The sequence below is a fragment of the Haematobia irritans genome, chromosome 4, assembly GCF_050003625.1.
Source record: "Haematobia irritans isolate KBUSLIRL chromosome 4, ASM5000362v1, whole genome shotgun sequence".
Taxonomy (NCBI): Eukaryota; Metazoa; Arthropoda; class Insecta; order Diptera; family Muscidae; genus Haematobia; species Haematobia irritans.
In genome coordinates this window covers 8,556,370-8,579,140 of record NC_134400.1, presented here as the reverse complement: position 1 = coordinate 8,579,140, position 22,771 = coordinate 8,556,370, and the positions used below count along the sequence as shown (strand labels likewise).

The window sequence follows — 22,771 nt, the reverse complement described above, 5'->3', positions numbered from 1 at the left end:
TTCTATAGAAACTTTTTGCAAAATTTTATTTCTAAAAAAATTTTGTCAAAATTTTATACTATAAAAATTTTTGTTAAAATTTTATTTCTAAGGAAAATTTTCTCAAAATTTTATTTCTATAGAAAATTTTGTCAAAATTTTATTTCTATAGAAAATTTTGTCAACATTTTTTTTCTATAGAAAATTTTGTCAAAATTTTATTTCCATAGAAAATTTTTCAACATTTTTTGTTTTCTATAGAAAATTTTTGCGAAATTTTATTTCTATAGAAAATTTTGTCAAAATTTATTTCTATAGAAATATTTGTCAAAATTTTATTTTTATAGAACATTTGGCAAAATTTTATTTCTATAGAACATTTTTGCGAAATTTTATTTATATAGAAAATTTTGTCAACAATTTATTTCTATAGAAATTGTTGTCAAGACTTGATTTCTATTGAAAACTTTGGCAAAATTTTATTTTGAGAGAAAATTTTCGCAAAATTTTAAATAATGTGCGGAAAGTGATTCTTTAGGCATCACCTCAAATCTGGCCATGGTTTATATGAAGCGTATATGCAAATATGGATCTATATGGGCACATTTTTAATAATGTTAAAGGTACAATTCTATATTAACGAGTTTTCGAAAATTTTCTATAGAAAATTTTCGCAAAATTTTATTTCTATAGACAATTTTTACAAAATTTTATTTCTATAGACAATTTTCGCAAAATTTTTTTGCTATTAAATTTTTGTAGAAAATTAATTTCTACAGAAAATTCTCTCGAAAATTAATTCCTTTAGAAAAGTGGTATGGCAAAAACCCATTATAACCCCCCACCATTCTCTGGTGATGGATATAAAAAAATTTCCAATTTTCCATTACTGACATGACGATGGAGTTTACATGTTATTCGATTTTAAGTCCATCGATAAGAGAAAAAATGTGAATTTATACCCCTTTTGGATTGCGTGCTCTGTGTCCTCATTGTTGAGTGTTAAATAATGTTTCCCATTCCCATGTTAACTGTCGCGAACAGAATAGCAAACCAGTCAATCAAATGCACTTGGACGAATGATGTCGTTATGCGTGATAAAATCATTGTGAGTCACGTGTTGGTGCTAATGTCGCCAGGCATTGATATTTACAACACTTGGAGGAAATCAGTGCCTTATATCACCACACCCTGAATGTTTTTTATTAAATTGCAATGCAATGGAATGGAATGCTTGACCTGATGATCTCTCGTTAGAATTACTTTTTTTTTTGTATTTGAGCCTTATGCAAGGGATGAGGGCGAAGTAATCATGGTAAACAAGTTCCTCTCAACTGAATAGTTGAGGTAAAAAACTGCTCTTCATATGGAAAATGGAAAAATGTCCCAATAGAAACCAGACTGATATAAGCAACCATTTTGTTAGGGCGTTTTTCATAATGCGAAAATGTCAGTGTTTGGGCCTTTTTTTGACCATGTTCCAAATTTTTAATATCATATTGAGGACTTTTTAACCCTGCCTCTTTTTCAATCGTCTCATCTGTTTTCAACATTCCTTTGGTTTAGCCGGAAACAGGATATACTTACCGAACGTAGTTTGCATAAAATGAACGATGACGAATATTTTCCGTTGCGTTACCTACTTCATTGACGATTGTTTGTGAAATACAGGACTCATAAGTTTATCTAGTCCTATCATGTGTATGACACACGTGACCCGATACACGTGCTACGGGTTACACAGAAAAATTTAAGGGCTCCGTTATGTGAGGAAAAAGAAATTTTCTAAATTTCCAATTTCTTTTTTATCACACACTTGCAATGTGTGTAGAATTTTAACATTAACAAAAAATACAACACAAATATCGCTCATTTTCATTGGGACGCTGGATCATATCAGTATGGCACACACTGCCGGAAACAGGAAATCGTTGTAGCTGTGATTTAAAATTGCTAGAAAGTCTGACTATGCATATGTTTGTGAATGATTACGCCCTCTTCTGAATGCCAATACAATTTTGTAATGGATTCGTTTTTTGTTTATTAAATTTTAAAGGGGGGAGGGTGGAATTATCCTATTTGAAATTATTTCGTTGATCGAGAACTCGTTAATATAGAATTGTACCTTTAACATTAATAAAAATGTGCCCATGTAGATCCATATTTGCATATACGCTTCATATAAATCATGGCCAGATTTGAGGTGATATCTAAAGAATCACTTTCCGCACATTATTTAAAATTTTGCGAAAATTTTCTATCAAAATAAAATTTTGCCAATATTTTCAATAGAAATCAAGTTCTATAAAAATAAAATTTTGATAAAATTTTCTATAGAAATTAAATTTTGACAAAATTTTCTATAGAAATAAAATTTTGACAAAATTTTCTATAGAAATAAAATGTTGGCTAAATTTTCTATAGAAATAAAATTTTGACAAAATTTTCTATAGAAATAAAATTTTGTAAAAAAATTCTATATAATTAAAATTTTGCTAAAAAATCTACACAAATAAAATTTTGACAAAATTGTCTTTACAAATAAAATTTTGCCAAATTTTCTATGGAAATAAAATTTTGACAACATTCTCTAGAAATAAAATTTTGACAAAAGTTTCTATAGAAATAAAATTTTGACAAAAGTTTCTATAGAAATAAAATTTTGACAAAATTTTCTATAGAAATGAAATGTTTCAAAAATTTTCTATAGAAATAAAATTTTTATAAAATTTTCCTAAGAAATAAAATTTTGACAATTTTTTTTTAGAAATAAAATTTTGACAATAATTTTTATAGAAATAAAATTTTGACAAAATTTTTTTTAGAAATAAAATTTTGACAAAATTTCTATAGAAATAAAATTTTGACAAAATTTTCTATAGAAATAAAATTTTAAGAAAATTGCCTATGGAAGTAAAAATTTGACAAATTTTTCTATGGAAATAAAATGTTGACAAAATTTCCAATGAATTAAAATTTTGTCAAATTTTTTATAGAAATAAAATTTTGCGGAAATTAACTATAAAAATAAAATTGAGATAATTTTCTATAAAAAAAAATTTTTGAGCAAATTTTCTATAGGAATAAAATTTTGAGAAAATTTTCTATAGAAATAAAATTTTGAGAAAATTTTCTATAGAAATAACATTTTGACAAAATGTTCTATAGAAATAAAATTTTGACAAAATTTTCTATAGAAATAAAATTTTGACAAAATTTTCAATAGAAATAAAATTTTGAAAAAAATTTCTATAGAAATAAAATTTTGACAAAATTTTCTATAGAAATAAAATTTTGATAAAATTTTTCTTAGAAATAAAATTTTGACAAAATTTTCTACAGAAATAAAATTTTGACAAAATTTTCCTTAGAAATAAAATTTTCACTAAATTTTTTTTAGAAATAAAATGTTGACAAAATTTCTATAGAAATAAAATGTTGACAAAATTTCTATAGAAATAAAATTTTGGCAAAATTTTCTATAGAAATAAAATTTTAAGAAAATTGCCTATGGAAGTAAAATTTTGACAAATTTTTCTATGGAAATAAAATTTTGTCAATTTTTTTTATAAAAATAACATTTTGCCGAAATTATGCATAAAAATAAAATTTTGACAAAATTTTCTATAAAAATAAAATTTTGAGATAATTTTCTATAGAAAAAAAATGTGAGAAAATTTTCTATAGAAATAAAATTTTTAGAAAATGTTCTATAAAAATAAAATTTTGACAAAATTTTCTATAAAAATAAAATTTTGAGATAATTTTCTATAGAAAAAAAAATTGAGAAAATTTTTCTATAGAAATAAAATGTTGACAAAATTTTCAATAGAAAGAAAATTTTGACGAATTTTTCTATAAAAATAAAATTTTGGTAAAATTTCTATAGAAATAAAATTTTGATAAAATTTTCCTTAGAAATAAAATTTTGACAAATTTTTTTAGAAATAAAATTTTGACAATAATTTTTATAGAAATAAAATAAAATTTCTTTTTAGAAAAATTTTCTATAGAAATAAAATTTTGACAAAATTTTCTATAGAAATAATATTTTGACAAAATTTTCTATAGAAATATAATTGTGACAAAATTTTCTATAGAAGTAAAATTTTGACAAAATTTCTATAGAAATAAAATTGTGACAAAATTTTCTATAGAAATAAAATTTTGACAAAATTTTCTATAGAAATAAAATTTTGACAAAATTTTCTAAAGAAATAAAATTTTGACAAAATTTCTATAGAAATAAAATTTTGACAAAATTTTCTATAGAAATAAAATTTTGACAAAATTTTCTATAGAAATAAAATTTTGACAAAATTCTCTAAAGAAATAAAATTTTGACACAATTTTCTATAGAAATAAAATTTTGACAACATTTTCTATAGAAGTTAAATTTTGACAAAATTTTCTATAGAAATAAAATTTTGATAAAATTTTCCTTAGAAATAAAATTTTGACAAATTTTTTTTTAGAAATAAAATTTTGACAATAATTTTTATAGAAATAAAATAAAATTTCTTTTTAGAAATAACATTTTCCAAAAATTTTCTATAGAAATAAAATTGTGACAAAATTTTCTATAGAAATATAATTGTGACAAAATTTTCTATAGGATTAAAATTGTGACAAAATTTTCTATAAAAATAAAATTTTGACAAAATTTCTATTGAAATACAATTCTGACAAAATTTTTTATAGAAATCGAATTTTGACAAAATTTTCTATAGAAATAAAATTTTGTGAAAATTTTCTATAGAAATATAATTGTGACAAAATTTTTTATAAAAATAAAATCTTGACAAAATTTTCTATAGAAATAAAATGTTGACAATTTTTTTAGATATAAAATGCTAACTAAATTATCTACAATAACTTTCTTCCTTTTCCTCATTCTTTATATTCAATTCAATGTGCATTCTCTATATATAGTCCTTACGACCCCTTTAAGGCATCGTCAAAGCGAATCTCTAATAACGAAACGAAATCCTAGACGGCATTGCTGAGAAGGTTACTGAACTTTTAGCGAGACAAATAAAACGAGCCCCTTCTAGGACATAATAAATGCATGTATATTCTCTGAAATCCTTGTAAACCACTTGCATTGCATTGTAAATACATAAAATGGTGAGCAAGACTTCAAGGATATGTAAGAGCCTGCAACATGAGCTCCAACATTTCGCGTTGAGGGCAACAATGGCATCATCCAAACTCAAGGTACAGCAGCTAATGGAAATTTTGCTTCGTGATATCCCCCACATTCACATTCTGTCCGTTCAGCCTTCTTCTTTAAAGGAAGCAGTTTAGGAATTTTCTTATTATGAAAAATACAGAGAATACCCGTATGCAAATAATGCAGCATAATAAAGGATTCATATAAAGAATTCCAACTCCTAGAGTCTCATCGTTGGGGTGGTTGGTGGGTAGGGGGGAGTTTGTGAGGGCTTATTGGAATTTAAAAGAACCTCCACTATGTTGGCTATCAATGACCTTTCTTTGACCCCCATAGAGGTGTATGCTCGACAACATGTTTATCTTTATTCGTATAAAGGAATGCAATAAATCAGTTACAGCTTATTGTCCTTTATTCAGGGCAAATGAGAAAAATAGTGGAATTACAAGGAACAATGATTGATTTCAAATTTCCATGAAAACAAATTGTGAAGAATATTGCAATTCAAAGTAAACAAGCTTAAATCTATTAAGCGAATTTTTTGCTAGTAGAAATATAATACGATCACATCAATAACTCAACTCAACTCAACTCAATTTATTTTTTTTATTTTCTTGTATTTAATTTGGTTATTAGCTTTTCGTCTCATTTGGCCTTCTATCGTAAGGATCATGATAATGTTGACCTTTTATCTACCACAATTTCTTCTCACAAAACTCCCACCGAGTTGAATGATTTAAAAGCTCTGCTGGGGAAAAATGAATTCCAAGGCATACATCCTGGATAGGATGTTTACGATGTGTGGTCTATAGTGACATATATTCATACACATGTATACTTATCCACATCAAGTACTTCTACAGATCCTTTTGGTCATAGATTTCTACTTTCCCTTACCACTATATCCGGACTAGGCTTTTAATTACTACCATAAATTACCATCTACTTTATGGTCAGTGGTTATACCACAAATGCACATTAAACCACACTGAGTCAAAGCATAGCCAAGGAAGAAACATTTTTGCAGGGAAAATCCTGGAAGGTGAAAATATTAATAAGGCCCTTAAACCAAATTTTGTCAAATTTTATTTATATAGAACATTTTGTCAAAATTTAATTCTACAGAAATTTTTTTCATAATTTTATTTCTATAGAAATTTTTTATTAAAATTTTATTTCTATAGAAAATTTTGTAAAATGTTTATTTCTGAATTTTATCAAAATTTAATTTCTATATAAAAGTTTGTCAAAATTTTATTTCTATAGTGATTTTCATCAAAATTTTATTTCTATAGAAAATTTTGTCAAAATTTTATTTCTATAGTGAATTTTATCAACGTTTTATTTCTATAGAAAAATTTTTGGAAAATTTTATTCCTATACAAAATTTTTGGAAAATTTTATTTCTAGAGACAATTTTTATCAAAATTTTATTTCAATAGATAATTTTATTAAAATTTTATTTCTAAAGTAAATTTTTTGACAAAATTGTATTTCTATAAAAATATTTTGTCCAAATTTTATTTCCAGAGAAAATTTTTTGGAAAATTTTATTTCTATAGAAAATTTTGGCCAAATTTTATTTCTATAGAAAATTTTGCCCAAATTTTATTTCAATAGAAAATTTTCACAAAATTTTATTTATATAGAAAATTTTCTAAAAATTTTATTTCTATAGAAAATGTTCACAAAATTTTATTTCTATAGAAAATTTTCACAAAATTTGATTTCTACAGAAATTTTTAGCGAAATTTAATTTCTATAGAAAATTTTCTAAAAATTTTATTTCTATTTCTAAAAATATTATTTCTATAAATAATTTTATAAAAATATTATTTCTATAGAAAATTTTTTGAAAATTTTATTTCCCTAAAAAATGTTGGTCAAAATTTTATTTCTATAAAAAGTTTTGGCAAAATTTTATTTTTATAGAGAATTTTCGCAAAATTTTGTTTCTATAGGAAATTTTAACAAAATTTTATTTCTATAGAAAATTTTTTCAAATTTTATTTTTATAAACAATTTTCTAAAAATATTATTTCTATAGAAAATTTTATCAAATTTTATTTCTGTAGAAAATGTTGGTCAAAATTTTATTTCTATAAAAAGTTTTGGCAAAATTTTATTTTTATAGAGAATTTTCGCAAAATTTTGTTTCTATAGGGAATCTTAACAAAATTTTATTTCTATAGAAAATTTTCTCTAAATTTTATTTCTATAAACAATTTTCTAAAAATTTTATTTTTATATAAAATTTTCGCAAAATTAATTAATTTTTGCAAAATTTTATTTGTATAGAAAAAAAATCAAAAAAAAAAAAATAATAATAATAATAAAAAAAATTCGCAGAAATTTTTTTTTAAATTTTATTTCTATAGAAAATTTTGTCAAATTTTTATTTCTGAATTTTATCAAAATTTAATTTCTATAGAAAATTTTGTCAAAATTTTATTTCTAGAAAAAACTTTTTGGAAAATTTTATTTCTATTTTATTTTTTTTCTATAGAAAATTTTTGGAAAACTTTATTTCTATAGAAAATTTTTGGAAAATTTTATTCCTATACAAAATTTTTGGAAAATTTCATTTCTGTAGACAATTTTTATCAAAATTTTATTTCAATAGACAATTTTAGCAAAATTTTATTTCTAAAGTAAATTTTTTGACAAAATTGTATTTCTATAAAAATATTTTGTCCAAATTTTATTTCTAGAAAAAACTTTTTGGAAAATTTTATTTCTATAGAAAATTTTGGCCAAATTTTATTTCTATAGAAAAGTTTCACAAAATTTTATTTCTATAGAAAATTTTCACAAAATTTGATTTCTACAGAAATTTTTAGCGAAATTTAATTTCTATAGAAAATTTTCTAAAAATTTTATTTCTATAATCAATTTTCTAAAAATATTATTTCTATAAATAATTTTATAAAAATATTATTTCTATAGAAAATTTTGTGAAAATTTTATTTCCCTAAAAAATGTTGGTCAAAATTTTATTTCTATAAAAAGTTTTGGCAAAATTTTATTTTTATAGAGAATTTTCGCAAAATTTTGTTTCTATAGGAAATTTTAACAAAACTTTATTTCTATAGAAAATTTTCTCAAAATTTTATTTCTATAAACAATTTTCTAAAAATTTTATTTCTATATAAAATTTTCGCAAAATTAATTAATTTTTGCAAAATTTTATTTGTATAAAAAAAAAAATCAAAAAAAAACAAAAAAATAATAATAAAAAAATTTCGCCAAAAATTTATTTGCATAGAAATTTTTTGCAAAATTTTACTTCTTTTGAATTTTTTTTTTTTATAAAAAATTTAGTCGAAATTTTATTTCTATAAAAAAATCTGTTCAAATTGTATTACTATAAAAACTTTTGTCAAAATTTTATTTCTATAGAAACTTTAATTTCTTTTGAAAATTTTATTTCTATATAAAATTTTCGCGAAGTTTTGTTTTTCTATAGACTATTTTCGCAAAATTAATTAATTGTTGCAAAATTTTATTTCTATAGAAACTTTTGCGAAATTTTATTTTTATAGAAAATTTTTTCAAAACTTTATATCTATAAAAATAATGTTAAATTGTATTTCTATAAATAATTTTCTCATGATTTTATTTCTATAGAAGATTTTGTCAAAATTTTATTTCTATAGAAAATTTTTGAAACATTTTATTTCTATAGAAAATTTTGTCCAAATTTTATTTCTTTAGAAAATTTTTTAAAAATTTTATTTCTATAGAAAATTTTGTCCAAATTTTGTTTCTATAGAAAATTTTGTCGAAATTTTATTTCTGTAGAAAATTTTCTCAATTTTTTTTTCTATAGAAAATTTTTATTTCTATAGAAAATTTTTGCAAAATTTTATTTCTATAGAAGATTTTTATAAAGATTTTATTTCTGTAAATAAATTTTTATCAAAATTTTATTTCCATAAAATTTTTTTTCAAAATTTTATTTCCATAAAATTTTTTTTCAAAATTTTATTTTTATAGAAAATTTTGTCTACATTTTATCTCCATAAGAAATTTTGTCTAAACTTTATTTCTATGGAAGATTTTTGCAAAATATTTTTTCTATAGAAAATTTTCGCAAAATTTAATTTATATAGAAAAATTTTCCAAAATTTAATTTCTACAGAAAATTTTGTCAAAATTTTATTTCCATAGAAAATTTTGTCACAATGTTATTTTATAGAAAATTTTGTCACAATGTTATTTTTTAGAAAATTTTCAACAAAATTTTATTTCTCTAGAAAATTGTTATTAAATTTTTTTCGATAGAAATTGTTTATCAAAATTTATTTTCAATAGAACATTTTTATTGAAATTTTATTTCTACAGAAAATTTTTGTCAAAATTTTACTTCCATAGACAATTTTCTATCAAAATTTTATTACTATAGAAACTTTTTATCAAAATTTTATTTTTATGAATTTTTATCAAAATTTTATTTTTATTATTTTTTAACAAAGTTTTATTTCTATCGAAATTTTTGCAAAATTATTTTTCTACAGAAAATTTTCGCAAAATTTTAGTTCTATAGAAACTTTTGTCAAAATTTTATTTCTTAGAAAATTTATACAAAATTTTATTTTTATAGAAAATTTCTATTGAAAATTTTGTCAAAATTTGTCTATGTTTTTAGTTTATTTCTCTACGTGTATCAAACATTCACAAAACAGATAGACAGAGGGAAATAAAGATATTGGCAATAAAACATTGGAGCGTTGAATGTTATTGCAAAGCCTGAATGTAACGTGTGAAGTGTTCAGATTCATTGCTGTATAATTATGCCTTAATGAATTTATTGCCACCAAATTAAATTTTTCTTTATGGTCTTTGGGACAAAAGCTCCTCATCTTTTGTGTGACCAGCATTAAATTGACTATGCCTTGTAATTATGGTCTAGTTAAGCATGGCACACTGGGAATGAAAAAAAAAACAACAAATCAAAAATATGGGCATGTAGCCTCATAAGCTCCAATGCCCAAATGGGCCATGGTATAGGAAGATATTAAGGAAGTGAATATGAATAACGATATTTAAAGATTTTCTTTTTCTACGAACTTAAGTCCTGTTTATTATTATTAGAGAATAGAAAAAATCGCTACTTGACAGGAGCTGTACGATTTAACCCTCCCTTGTCATGTTTGCTTTCTATCCACCCTATTGTTTACAATTTAATACAATTCCGAGCATAGTGGTTTTGTAATCGAGGTTTCTACTGATTTTTGTTTTCTTTTTTTTTGGCAAATTATGTTTATGAGAGAAATGCATATCATGCCAGAGGCTGAGATACATAATTGATTTTGTTAAGAGAAATTTATATGCGAATTTTTGGGAAATTCTCGACTGGATGAACCACAAAACAAATGTAGTCGGTCATGTGAACACATACGTATTCATTAGAGATTCAAAATTATTCCCTGTGTTAATGAGTTTCCAACAGAAGCTAACATGATTTGCCGCAATTTGAGAATTGGCCACAAATGCCATATAACCTGCAGCCTATTTCCATGGTATTGTGTAGATGAGTGTGTATGACTGTATTTGTGTCAATGCTGAGACTTATGTCCAGTGTTGCTTATACTAGGATTTCTGTATGTGTATGTTAATTAGTTTAAGTTTATTGATCATTTTGGTTCTATCATTAATAATTAATTAAACATCTGCATTGCAGTATTGAATAGCATGATGACTATAGAACAACAAACTACAAATTGCTTAAATTTTCATCAATGCAATTGTATATGATATATAGTATACTGAACATACCAAAAACATAAAAATAGTGAGATAAATATATAGACAAATTTCTATAGAAATAAAATTTTGACAACATTTTCTATAGAAATAAAATTTTGACAAAATTTTCTGTAGAAATGAAATTTTGACAAATTTTTTTAGAAATAAAATTTTGACAAAATTATCTATAGAAATAAAATTTTGACAAAATTTTCTATAAAAATAAAATTTTGACAAAATTTTCTAGAAATAAAATTTTTACAAAATTTTCCATAGAAATAACATTTTGACAAAATTTTCTAGAGAAATAAAATTTTGACAAAATTTTCTATAGAAATAAAATTTTTACAAAATTTTTACAAAATTTTCTAAAAAATAAAATTTTGATAAAATTTTCTAAAAAATAAATAGAAATAAAATTTGTATAGAAAATTTTGACAAAATTTTCTATAGAAATAACATTTTGACAACATTTTCTATAGAAATAAAATTTTGACAAAATTTTCTATAGAAATAAAATTATTACAAAATTTTCTAAAAATTAAAATTTTGATAAAATTTTCTAAAGAAATAAAATTTTGACAAAATTTTCTATAGAAATAAAATTTTGACAAAATTTTCTATAGAAATAAAATTGTGACAAAATTATCTATAGAAATAAAATTTTGACAAAATTTTCTATAGAAATAAAATTTTCTATAGAAATGAAATTTTGACAAAATTTTTTATAAATAACATTTTGACAAAATTATCTATAGAAATAAAATTTTTACAAAATTTTCTATAGAAATAACATTTTGACAAAATTTTCTAGAAATAAATTTTTTACAAAATTTTCTATAGAAATAAAATTTTGACAAAATTTTCTATAGAAATAAAATTTTGACAAAATTTTCTATAGAAATAAAATTTTGACAAAATTTTCTATAGAAATAAAATGTTGACAAAATTTTCTATAGAAATAAAATTTTGACAAAATTTTCTATAGAAATAAAATTTTGACAAAATTTTCTATAGAAATAAAATTTTGACAAAATTTTTTATAGAAATAAAATTTTGACAAAATTTTTTATAGAAATAAAATTTTGACAAAATTTTCTAAAGAAATACAATTTTTCGTGTTTTGTTTTTTATTGGTGATTTCTACTTCAATCATATTTGTTGTTTTGATCTCAGCTTTAAAGCCATTGTGTTGACTAAACTACAAGAGTAGCTTAACCAAAATAGGAACAGAATGTTTGTCAAATTTATTTGGGCAAAGCCCTATAGACTGCAAGATGGTTGGATGGACGCACGTTTCGGAATTACCACATTCTTCATCAGCATCCTCTACTTGCAGAAGAACTAATTTTCTAAAGAAATAAAATTTTGACAACATTTTCTATAGAAATAAAATTTTGACAAAATTTTATATAGAAATAAAATTGTGAAAATTATCTATAGAAATAAAATTTTGACAAAATTTTCTCTAGAAATAAAATTTTCTATAGAAATGAAATTTTGACAACATTTTTTATAAATAACATTTTGACAAAATTATCTATAGAAATAAAATTTTTACAAAATTTTCTATAGAAATAACATTTTGACAAAATTTTCTAGAAATAAATTTTTTACAAAATTTTCTATAGAAATAAAATTTTGACAAAATTTTCTATAGAAATAAAATTTTGACAAAATTTTCTATAGAAATAAAATTTTGACAAAATTTTCTATAGAAATAAAATTTTTACAAAATTTTCTAGAAATAAAACTTTAACACAATTAAAAAAATAATAAAATTTTGACAAAATTTTCTAAAGAAATAAAATTTTGACAAAATTTTCGATAGAAATAAAATTTTGACAAAATTTTCTATAGAAATAAAATTTTGACAAAATTTTTTATAGAAATAAAATTTTGACAAAATTTTTATAGAAATAAAATTTTGACAAAATTTTCTAAAGAAATACAATTTTTCGTGTTTTGTTTTTTATTGGTGGTTTCTACTTCAATCATATTTGTTGTTTTGATCTCAGCTTTAAAGCCATTGTGTTGACTAAACTACAAGAGTAGCTTAACCAAAAGAGGAACAGAATGTTTGTCAAATTTATTTGGGCAAAGCCCTATAGACTGCAAGATGGTTGGATGGACGCACGTTTCGGTATTACCACATTCCTCATCAGCATCTTCTACTTGCAGAAGAACTATCAACCAATTATCAGAATAAATTCAGGCAGTTCACTAAACTCAAAGTGAGCCACACTTGAACCCTCCGAAAAAAGGTTTATGATAGCGGCTTATGCCGAAATAAATTCATACAAACATCTCTCTTTTCCTTTGCCACCATCAAATCATCGATTTGAGTGCAGTTGGCTGGGTTTATTTTGAGCGTGCTTCCTTTTACTTCATTCGTGTTTTGTTTTTTCCTCTGTTGGTTAAGCTACTCTTGTAGTTTAGTCAACACAATGGTTTTAAAGCTTGATCTCAGCTTTAAAACCATTGTGTTGACTAAACAACAAATAGGAAATAAAATTTTGACAAAATTTTCTATAAAAATAAAATTTTGAAAAAATTTTCTATAAAATTAAAATTTTGAAAAAATTTTCTATAAAATTAAAATTTTGACAAAATTTTCTATGGAAATAAAATTTTGACAAAATATTATTTCTATGGAATAGAAATAAAATTTTGACAAAATTTTCTATAGAAATTTTGACAACATTTTCTATAGAACAAAAAAATTTCCAAAATCAGATTTTCTATAAAATTAAAATTTTCTATGGAACAAAAATTTTAACAGACTTTTCTATGGAAATAAAATTTTGACAAAATTTTCTATGGACATAAAATTTTGACAAAATTTTCTATGGAAATAAAACTTTGACAAAATTTTCTATAGGAAAAAAAAATTGACAAAATTTTCTATGGAAATAAAATTTTGACAGAATTTTCTATGGAAATAAAATGTTGACAACTTTTTTGTATAGAAAAAAATTCACCAAAATTTAGTACAGAAATAAAATTATCAAAACATTTTCTATATAAAGAAAATATTGACAAAATTTTCTATAGAAATAAAATTTTGACAAAATATTTTTATTCAACCCAGTTCAAATTTGTCACTTGAAATTTCTCCTTAAAACCCCTAAAAGCCCATGGATATAACCTCCTACCGACTCATACAGATTAATTAACAAACGCTTCTCAAAAAAACATCTAACCTCTGGGCTTGTTTCTCCTTAACGTCCATATCAAAGGCCAGTTAATATCTCACGAATAGACACTTAGCTAATAATTTATGAAATTTCTTAGTTTCTTTATTGTCGTGCACCCCATTTAATATCATCAAAAAGAAAAAAAGGCAAAAGCAAAAATTATGGTTACAATCAAGCCATAGTATATGGCCAAACTTCAACTGATATAAATTGATTTCGACAAGTCAATGTGTCATCCATAATAAATGACTTTGGCAAAGTGAAAAGTTCTTCTTTACTAACCATCCATAGCCAGAGGGTCATGCTGTGGTGAAAAATTTTCTTTAACGAGTCATCGAGTAAAAGAAGACCTCAAGGTTCAGTCAACAATGATGGCAAATGTTATACACAAAAAACAAAAACATCATAGCCTAGGTCGTTAGAAATAATCATGGCAGGAACCTCAACATTTCTATGGTGATTTATGCACATTGTGCATTTTACCACCCACCATTTAGCTGAATATAATTGCGTACTTCAATTTTTGAGAAGATTTAGCGTTTATGCTGAAAGAAAGGAAAGCTTATTAAGTTGAAATGAAAGCTATGGAATCGACTTAAATCGGCGGAGACGATATATAAAACACCCACATACCCATCGTGCAAGGAATGACTAGCTTATGTGTCACTGCTGTATATATAGAATATACCAATAGATGCTCGTGATGTAATACCGCATCTACTGTTTACTGTATATCTTCTATTGACACACAAATATTTGTCAAAATTTTATTTCGATCGAATATGTTGTCGAAATGTTAATTCTATAAAAGACTTTGTCAAAATTTTATTTCTATAGAAAATTTTGTCAAAATTTTATTTCTATAGAAATTTTGTAAAAATTTTATTTCCATAGAAAATTTTGTCAAAATCTTATCTCTATAGAAAATTTTGTCAAAATTTTATTTCTATAGAAAATTTTGTCAAAATTTTATTTCTATAGAAAAATTTGTCAAAATTTTATTTCTATAGAAAATTTTGTCAAAATTTTATTTCTATAGAAAATGTTGTCAAAATTTTATTTCTATAGAATATGTTGTCGAAATGTTAATTCTATAAAAGACTTTGTCAAAATTTTATTTCTATAGAAAATTTTGTCAAAATTTTATCTCTATAGAAAATTTTGTCAAGATTTTATTTCTATAGAAAATTTTGTCGAAATTTTATTTCTATATAAAAATTTGTCAAAATTTTATCTCTATAGAAAATTTTGTTCAAATTTTATCTCTATAGAAAATTTTGTCAAAATTTTATCTCTATAGAAAATTTTGTCAAAATTTTATTTCTATAGAAAATGTTGTCAAAATTTTATTTCTATAAGACATTTTTTCAAAATTTTATTTCTATAAAAAATTTTGTCAAAATTTTATTTCTATTGAATATGTTGTCGAAATGTTAATTCTATAAAAGATTTTCTCAAAATTTTATTTCTATAGAAATTTTGTAAAAATTTATTTCTATAGAAAATTTTGTCAACATTTCTTTTCTATAGAAAATTTTGTCAAAATTGTATCTCTATAGAAAATTTTGTCAAAATTTTATCTCTATAGAAAATTTTGTCAAAATTTTATTTCTATAGAAAATTTTGTCAAAATTTTATTTTATAGAAAATTTTGTCAAAATTTTATTTTTATAAAAAATTTTGTCAAAATTTTATTTCTTATGAAAATTTTGTCCAAATTTTATTTCTATAGAAAATTTTTTCAAAATTTTATTTCTATAGAAAATTTTGTAGAAATTTTATTTCTATAGAAAAATTTGTCAAAATGTCATTTCTATAGAAAAATTTGTCAAAATTTCATTTCTATAGACAATTTTGTCAAAATTTCATTTCTATAGAAAATTTTGTCAAAATCTTATTTCTATAGAATATGTTGTCGAAATTTTAATTCTATAAACAACTTTGTCAAAATTTTATTTCTATAGAAAATTTTGTCGAAATTTTATTTCTATAGAAAAGTTTGTCAAAATTTCATTTCTATAGAAAAATTTGTCAAAATTTCATTTCTATAGAAAATTTTGTCAAAATTTTATTTCTACAGAAAATGTTGTAAAAATTTTATCTCTATAGAAAATGTTGTGATAATTTTATTTCTATACAAAAAAGTTGTCAACATTTTATCTCTGTAGAAAATTCTGTCAAAATTTCATTTCCATAGAAAATTTTGTTAAAATTTTATTTCTATAGAAAATTTTGTCAAAAATTTTTTTCTATAAAAAATTTTGTCAAAATTTTATCTCTATAGAAAATTTTGTCAAAATTTTATTTCTATTGAATATGTTGTCGAAATGTTAATTCTATAAAAGATTTTGTCAAAATTTTATTTCTATAGAAATTTTGTAAAAATTTTATTTCTGTAGAAAATTTTGTCAACATTTTTTTTTCTATAGAAAATTTTGTCAAAATTGTATCTCCATAGAAAATTTTGTCAAAATTTTATCTCTATAGAAAATTTTGTCAAAATTTTATTTCTATAGAAAATTTTGTCAAAATTTTATTTTATAGGAAATTTTGTCAAAATTTTATTTTTATAAAAAATTTTGTCAAAATTTTATTTCTACAGAAAATTTTGTCAAAATTTTATTTCTATAGAAAATTTTGTCAAAATTTTATTTCTATAGAAAATTTTGTAGAAATTTTATTTCTATAGAAAAATTTGTCAAAATTTCATTTCTATAGAAAATTTTGTCAAAATTTTATTTCTATAGGAAATTTTGTCAAAATTTTATTTCTATAGAAAAATTTGTCAAAATTTTATTTCTATAGAAAATTATTTCAAAATTTTATTTCTATAGAAAATTTTGTCGAAATTTTATTTCTATAGAAAAGTTTGTCAAAATTTCATTTCTATAGAAAAATTTGTCAAAATTTCATTTCTATAGAAAATTTTGTCAAAATTTTATTTCTATAGAAAATTTTGTAAAAATTTTATCTCTATAGAAAATGTTGTCAAAATTGTATTTCTATAGGAAATTTTGTCAAAATTTTATTTTTATAAAAAAATCAATATTTTACCTTTGTAGAAATTTTATCTCTATAGAAAATTTTGTCAAAATTTTATCTCTATAGAAAATGTTGTAAAAATTTTATCTCTATAGAAAATTTTGTCAAAATTTTATTTCTATAGAAAATTTTGTCAAAATTTTATTTCTATAGAAAATTTTGTTTAAATTTTATTTATATAGAAAAATTTGTCAAAATTTTAATTCTATAGAAAAATTTGTCAAAATTTTATTTCTATAGAAAATTTTGTAAAAATTTTATCTCTATAGAAAATGTTGTGATAATTTTATTTCTGTACAAAAAAAGTTTTCAACATTTTATTTCTGTAGAAAATGCTGTCAAAATTTCATTTCCATAGAAAATGTTGTTAAAATTTTATTTCTATAGAAAATTTTGTCAAAATTGTATTTCTATAGAAAATTTTGTCAAAATTTTATTTCGTTAGAAAATTTTGTCAAAATTGCATTTCTATAGAAAATTTTGTCAAAATTTTATTTTGTAAAAAATTTTCTGAAAATTTTAGTTTTATAGAAAATTTTGTCAAAAGTTTATTTCGTTATTTTGTCAATAAATATTATAATATCAATAAATTAAAGTCCAACTCTTATATATTTGTCAATAACAATTTATTTAATTTTTAATTTAAGAAGAAAAAAATTGTTTATTTTACAACTAGTACATACATATTTACATTTATATACATTTAAATATATATACATCTTAATTTAATATATATACATCTTAAATTAATGCAGGAGGTTGGGCATTTCACTTGAGAAATTTCCTTCTCCAATATTAAACACATTTTGTGATCTGGGGTATTTCCGAGTTTAGGTTAGTCCATTGTAATACCAAAGCAATTTTTACCCTTCCCCCATGGAGGACCCTATAACTCAGTCCCCTCGTTTCTTACTATTCTTTATTCAGTCTCTCAATTCTTGTAACAGGGTATTGATTTTATAACTTTTCTTTGATCCGGTATCGATATCATAAAAATACGCTTCTATAAAAGTCCAAAAAGGATCCGAAGCCTTCGGATATTGAAGATTAAATAAATGAAACGATTTGAAACAAACATCCAAGGCTCGTAGAAAATTATCAAAGGCAATCAAATTACCATCCAAATATACAAAACATTGTTCTATCGTGGTAAACATGGAATCACCTACTGCCAATATGAAGGGTTGTATGCTTTCGCCACGTTTCATTAGGGTTTCAATATGCTTCTCCAGACCCTGGATGGTGAGGTCAACATATAGGAAAGATTCTTGAGAATCTTTTACGGTAAATCGTTGAATATTTTTATTGCCATTCGAATCACGACGTACAAAACGTGAGGTGGGATGGAGATATGAATGCAAACACCAAAGAGTTTTTAAAGCAAAAAGATCTGGATCTGGAAAAATAAAGAAATGGGTTAAATGCCAGTTTTAATGTAAAGATAAAAGATAGTAATTCCCCTATTTCTTTTTCACTTACCATCACTTGCATGCTTGGGCAATATTGAATCCAGAATTCTTTTATTGCCAGCATCTCTAACATGTTTGAGCTTTTTCAAGAATCCAAAGAGTTTTTGCATTTTCCCACTCCAATTGTTGAAATTATCGTAATTTTTGAAGAGTTCATTAAAATCTTTATCGATCTGAAATGACAGGAAAAAATGGAAATGTTTTAATAATGGAAAATTAGTGCTAAGAAAATTTAAGGTTAGGTTAAAAGCCTGATTTCCCTATGTCGAGTTGACAGTCACAAACCTAAATCATATCTCTATAACTCTAGGCTAGATTAGATTATAATGGACGCCCCTTATTTCAGGGCTCAGACAATTTGGTCCAACCCGGTGGCTGGTGCCTTTTTGGAACAAAGAACCGGTATGTACACTGCCGTCTATTTGGAGGTCTTCAAAAACCAGTCCACCGAAAGTGATATTTTTAACCAATACGACAATCGGTGCACCGATTTTTATCCACCGGTTTTGATAATTCTAAACACCAGCTGGTCCACCGGTTTTATTCACCCGAACCACCAACTGCCAACCGGTCCACCGGTTTTCATCACTCTAACCATCAACCTGGAGCACCAATTTTCATCCACAATTCTAACCACTAGCTGGGCCACCGGTTTTATTCATCCTGGTCATCAACCGGTCCACTGGATTTCTACCGGTTTTGATCACTTGGGCCATCAAAGGGTCCACCGGTTTTCATCACTCTAACCATCAACCTGGAGCATCGATTTTCATCCATCGGTTTTGGTAATTCTAACCGCGAGGTGATCCACCGGTTTCATTCACCCGGTCCACCGGGTTTGGTCACTCTAACCACTAACTGGTCCACCGATTGCGGTTGCCACAGTTGGTAGAATTCTACCAAAAATGGTAGATTTTACTATTTGGTATATTGGTAGAATTCTTGATGTTTCGGTAGATTGTGCAAATTATTCCTCTCCAACTAAGAGGTACATTACAAATTTTCTATAGAAATAAAATTTTGCAAAAAATTTCTATAGAAATAAAATTTTGATAAAATTTATTTCGACAAAATTATCTATAGAAATAAAATTTTGACAAAATTATCTATAGAAATAAAATTTTGACAAAATTTTCTATAGACAAAATTTTTTATAGAAATAAAATTTTGACAAAATTTTCTATAGAAATAAAATTTTGACAAAATTTTCTATAGAAATAAAATTTTGACAAAATTTTCTATAGAAATAAAATTTTGACAAAATTTTCAATAGAAGTAAAATTTTGACAAAATTTTCAATAGCAATGAAATTTTGACAAAATTTTCTATAGAAATAAAATTTAGACAAAATTTTCAATAGAAATAAAATTTAGACAAAATTTTCTATAGAAATAAAATTTTGACAACATTTTCTATAGAAATAAAATTTTGACAAAATTTTCTATAGAAATAAAATTTTGACAAAGTTTTCTATAGAAATAAAATTTTGACAAAATTTTCTATAGAAATAAAATTTAGACAAAATTTTCAATAGAAATAAAATTTAGACAAAATTTTCTATAGAAATAAAATTTTGACAACATTTTCTATAGAAATAAAATTTTGACAAAATTTTCTATAGAAATAAAATTGTGACAAAATTTTCTATGGAAATAAAATTTTGACAAAGTTTTCTATAGAAATAAAATGTTGACAAAATTTTCTATAGAAATAAAATTGTGACAAAATTTTCTATAGAAATAAAATTTTGACAAAGTTTTCTATAGAAATAAAATTTTGACAAAATTTTCTATAGAAATAAAATTTTGACAAAATTTTCTATAGAAATAAAATTTTTACAAAATTTTCAATAGACATAAAATTTTAATAACATTTTCTATAGAAATAAAATTTTGACAAAATTTTCTATAGAAATAAAATTTTGACAACATTTTCTATAGAAATAAAATTTTGACAAAATTTTCTATAGAAATAAAATTTTGACAAAAATTTTCTATAGAAATAAAATGTTGACAAAATTTTCTATAGAAATAAAATTTTGACAAAACTTTCGATAGAAATAAAATTTTTACAAAATATTCCATAGAAATAAAATTTTGACAAAATTTTGTATAGAAATAAAATTTTGACAAAATTTTCTATAGAAAGAAAATTTTGACAAAATTTTCTATAGAAATAAAATTTTTACAAAATTTTCTATAGAAATAAAATTTTTACAAAATTTTCTATAGAAATAAAATTCTGACAAAATTTTCTATAGAAATAAAATTTTGACAAAATCTTCTATAGAAATAAAATTTTGACAAAATCTTCTATAGAAATAAAATTTTGACAAAATTTTCTATAGAAATAAAATTTTGACAAAATTTTCTATAGAAATAAAATTTTGACAAAATTTTCTATAGAAATAAAATTTTGACAAAATTTTCTATAGAAATAAAATTTTGACAAAATTTTCTATAGAAATAAAATTTTTACAAAATTTTGTATAGAAATAAAATTTTGACAAAATTTTCTATACAAAAAAAATTTTGACAAATTTTTTTATAGAAATAAAGTTTTGCAAAATAAGATTTTTTTGTTTGGAAAATTTTGACTATGTATAAATATCAGAGATTTTGTACATACCAACTTATGACCTTGGGGCCTTAGATATTGTGGCCATTTATTTAAAATTTCCGTTACATTTTTACATTCATTGAATATTTGATTAATGCGATAATTGCTGCATGCCTGCCATGTTATATCAAATTCGACCGAAGTAAGATTAGCATACTTGAGTGTATGGACCCAGGCGGATGCATCCTGTTCAGGAACTGTAGAAAGAAAAACAAAAGTAGAATGACGTGAGTCATCAGTCTTGACCTTAGATAGAGAAGTCGAAAAATCTCAGAACTGATAAAATTATAAGTGGCCACCTCCCAAATATGGACAAAATTCAGACGACCGTAAGTTCTTCCCGAAAAACCTACCTTTTTTCACTTACCGACTTTTTGAATTTTCGGTGATTTTGGTCCCATACCACCAGGACCCTCTTCTGCTGTTCCACCACCATCATCGTCCGAGAAGATTTTCGATGATTTCTTGATATTTTGATATTTGGTATAGATGCGACCACGTCTTTCCGTACGATAGAATTCCACCTTTTCACTAGGGAACATGGTTAGAATTTCCTTTTCCAAACGATAACTCGTCTGCAAGGACATGTGATAGTTCCTTTGATCGAAATAGCTACCAATCATGGTTATTACAAAATTTCGCTGCTCCTCATTTAATCGTTGATTTTTCTTGTAGGCCTCTAGAATACGATGACCATTACGATGATTCGATAAAATCTCAGCAAATGTAACACGATTTTTATCCGATGATTCTGGTGATATATCAACCGAATGCAAAGACCTATTGCTGGGTGAACGTGATCCTGTGGATCTTGGTGTAAGATTATTCAACGAAGTATGGGCTAGCATTAGATCCCCTGTATCTCCAGGCAATGCATTGTGAAGTTGATCACCGAAATGGCTGAAATGTTTCCTTATGCTTATAGGTAAATTGATTTCTTCACGCCATTTTTCAAAATGATAATTAAAGAGGACACGATCACCCATTTTCCAGGTGTGGGTTAACTCCTTAAGCTCTTCACTATTCATTATTTTGAGGACATCAATGGTCATATTTTCATCTGTTTAGGGAAGAGAATTATGGATAGGAAATTATTATGCTGTTCTTGGATTAAGTCTATGAAGTTTCTATTACTTTTCAAAGAATCGAATAAATGTAAAAGATTCCATCGGGTTAATAAATTACGCAAGGCATCTTCAGGTTCCTCGAAAGGGAAAAATGTGACATCATGTAAATTATCCATGCTACTGTAAAGAATAGGAGAAAAAACAGAAATAGGCAAATTATTTTTTGGGTTATTTTTGAGGGCTCGATTAAAATGCTAAATAGAATTAAAAATATTCGGCCAGACCGATTCTTATGTATCCTTGACCAAGGATTGCATACAAAGTTCTACTAAAGTAATCAAACTGGGGGATCAGTCTATAAAGGATGGCTGAATGGCAACAACATAAAGCGCTACGTTTATTTAAATTATATGTTCAAAAAGAAATAAAATTTTGAGAAAATTTTCTATAGAAATAAAATATTGACAAAATTGTCTA

The 22,771-nt window shown here is 23.4% G+C and overlaps 1 protein-coding gene and 1 long non-coding RNA gene across 2 annotated transcripts in view; one reads left to right on the top strand and one right to left on the bottom strand.

The window, feature by feature from the left end:
• Window positions 1–22,771, top strand: part of LOC142236212 (uncharacterized) — a 131,998-nt gene that overhangs the window by 76,095 nt on the left and 33,132 nt on the right. The gene's annotated exons all lie outside the window — the stretch shown is intronic.
• On the bottom strand, window positions 17,914–18,766 carry LOC142236935 (uncharacterized). Its single transcript, XM_075308218.1, has 2 exons — window positions 18,619–18,766; window positions 17,914–18,535 (listed from the first exon to the last, which is right to left on the bottom strand). Exons 1-2 carry the CDS (start codon window positions 18,716–18,718, stop codon window positions 18,063–18,065), a joined length of 573 nt encoding a protein of 190 aa, XP_075164333.1. The 5' UTR covers window positions 18,719–18,766; the 3' UTR covers window positions 17,914–18,062.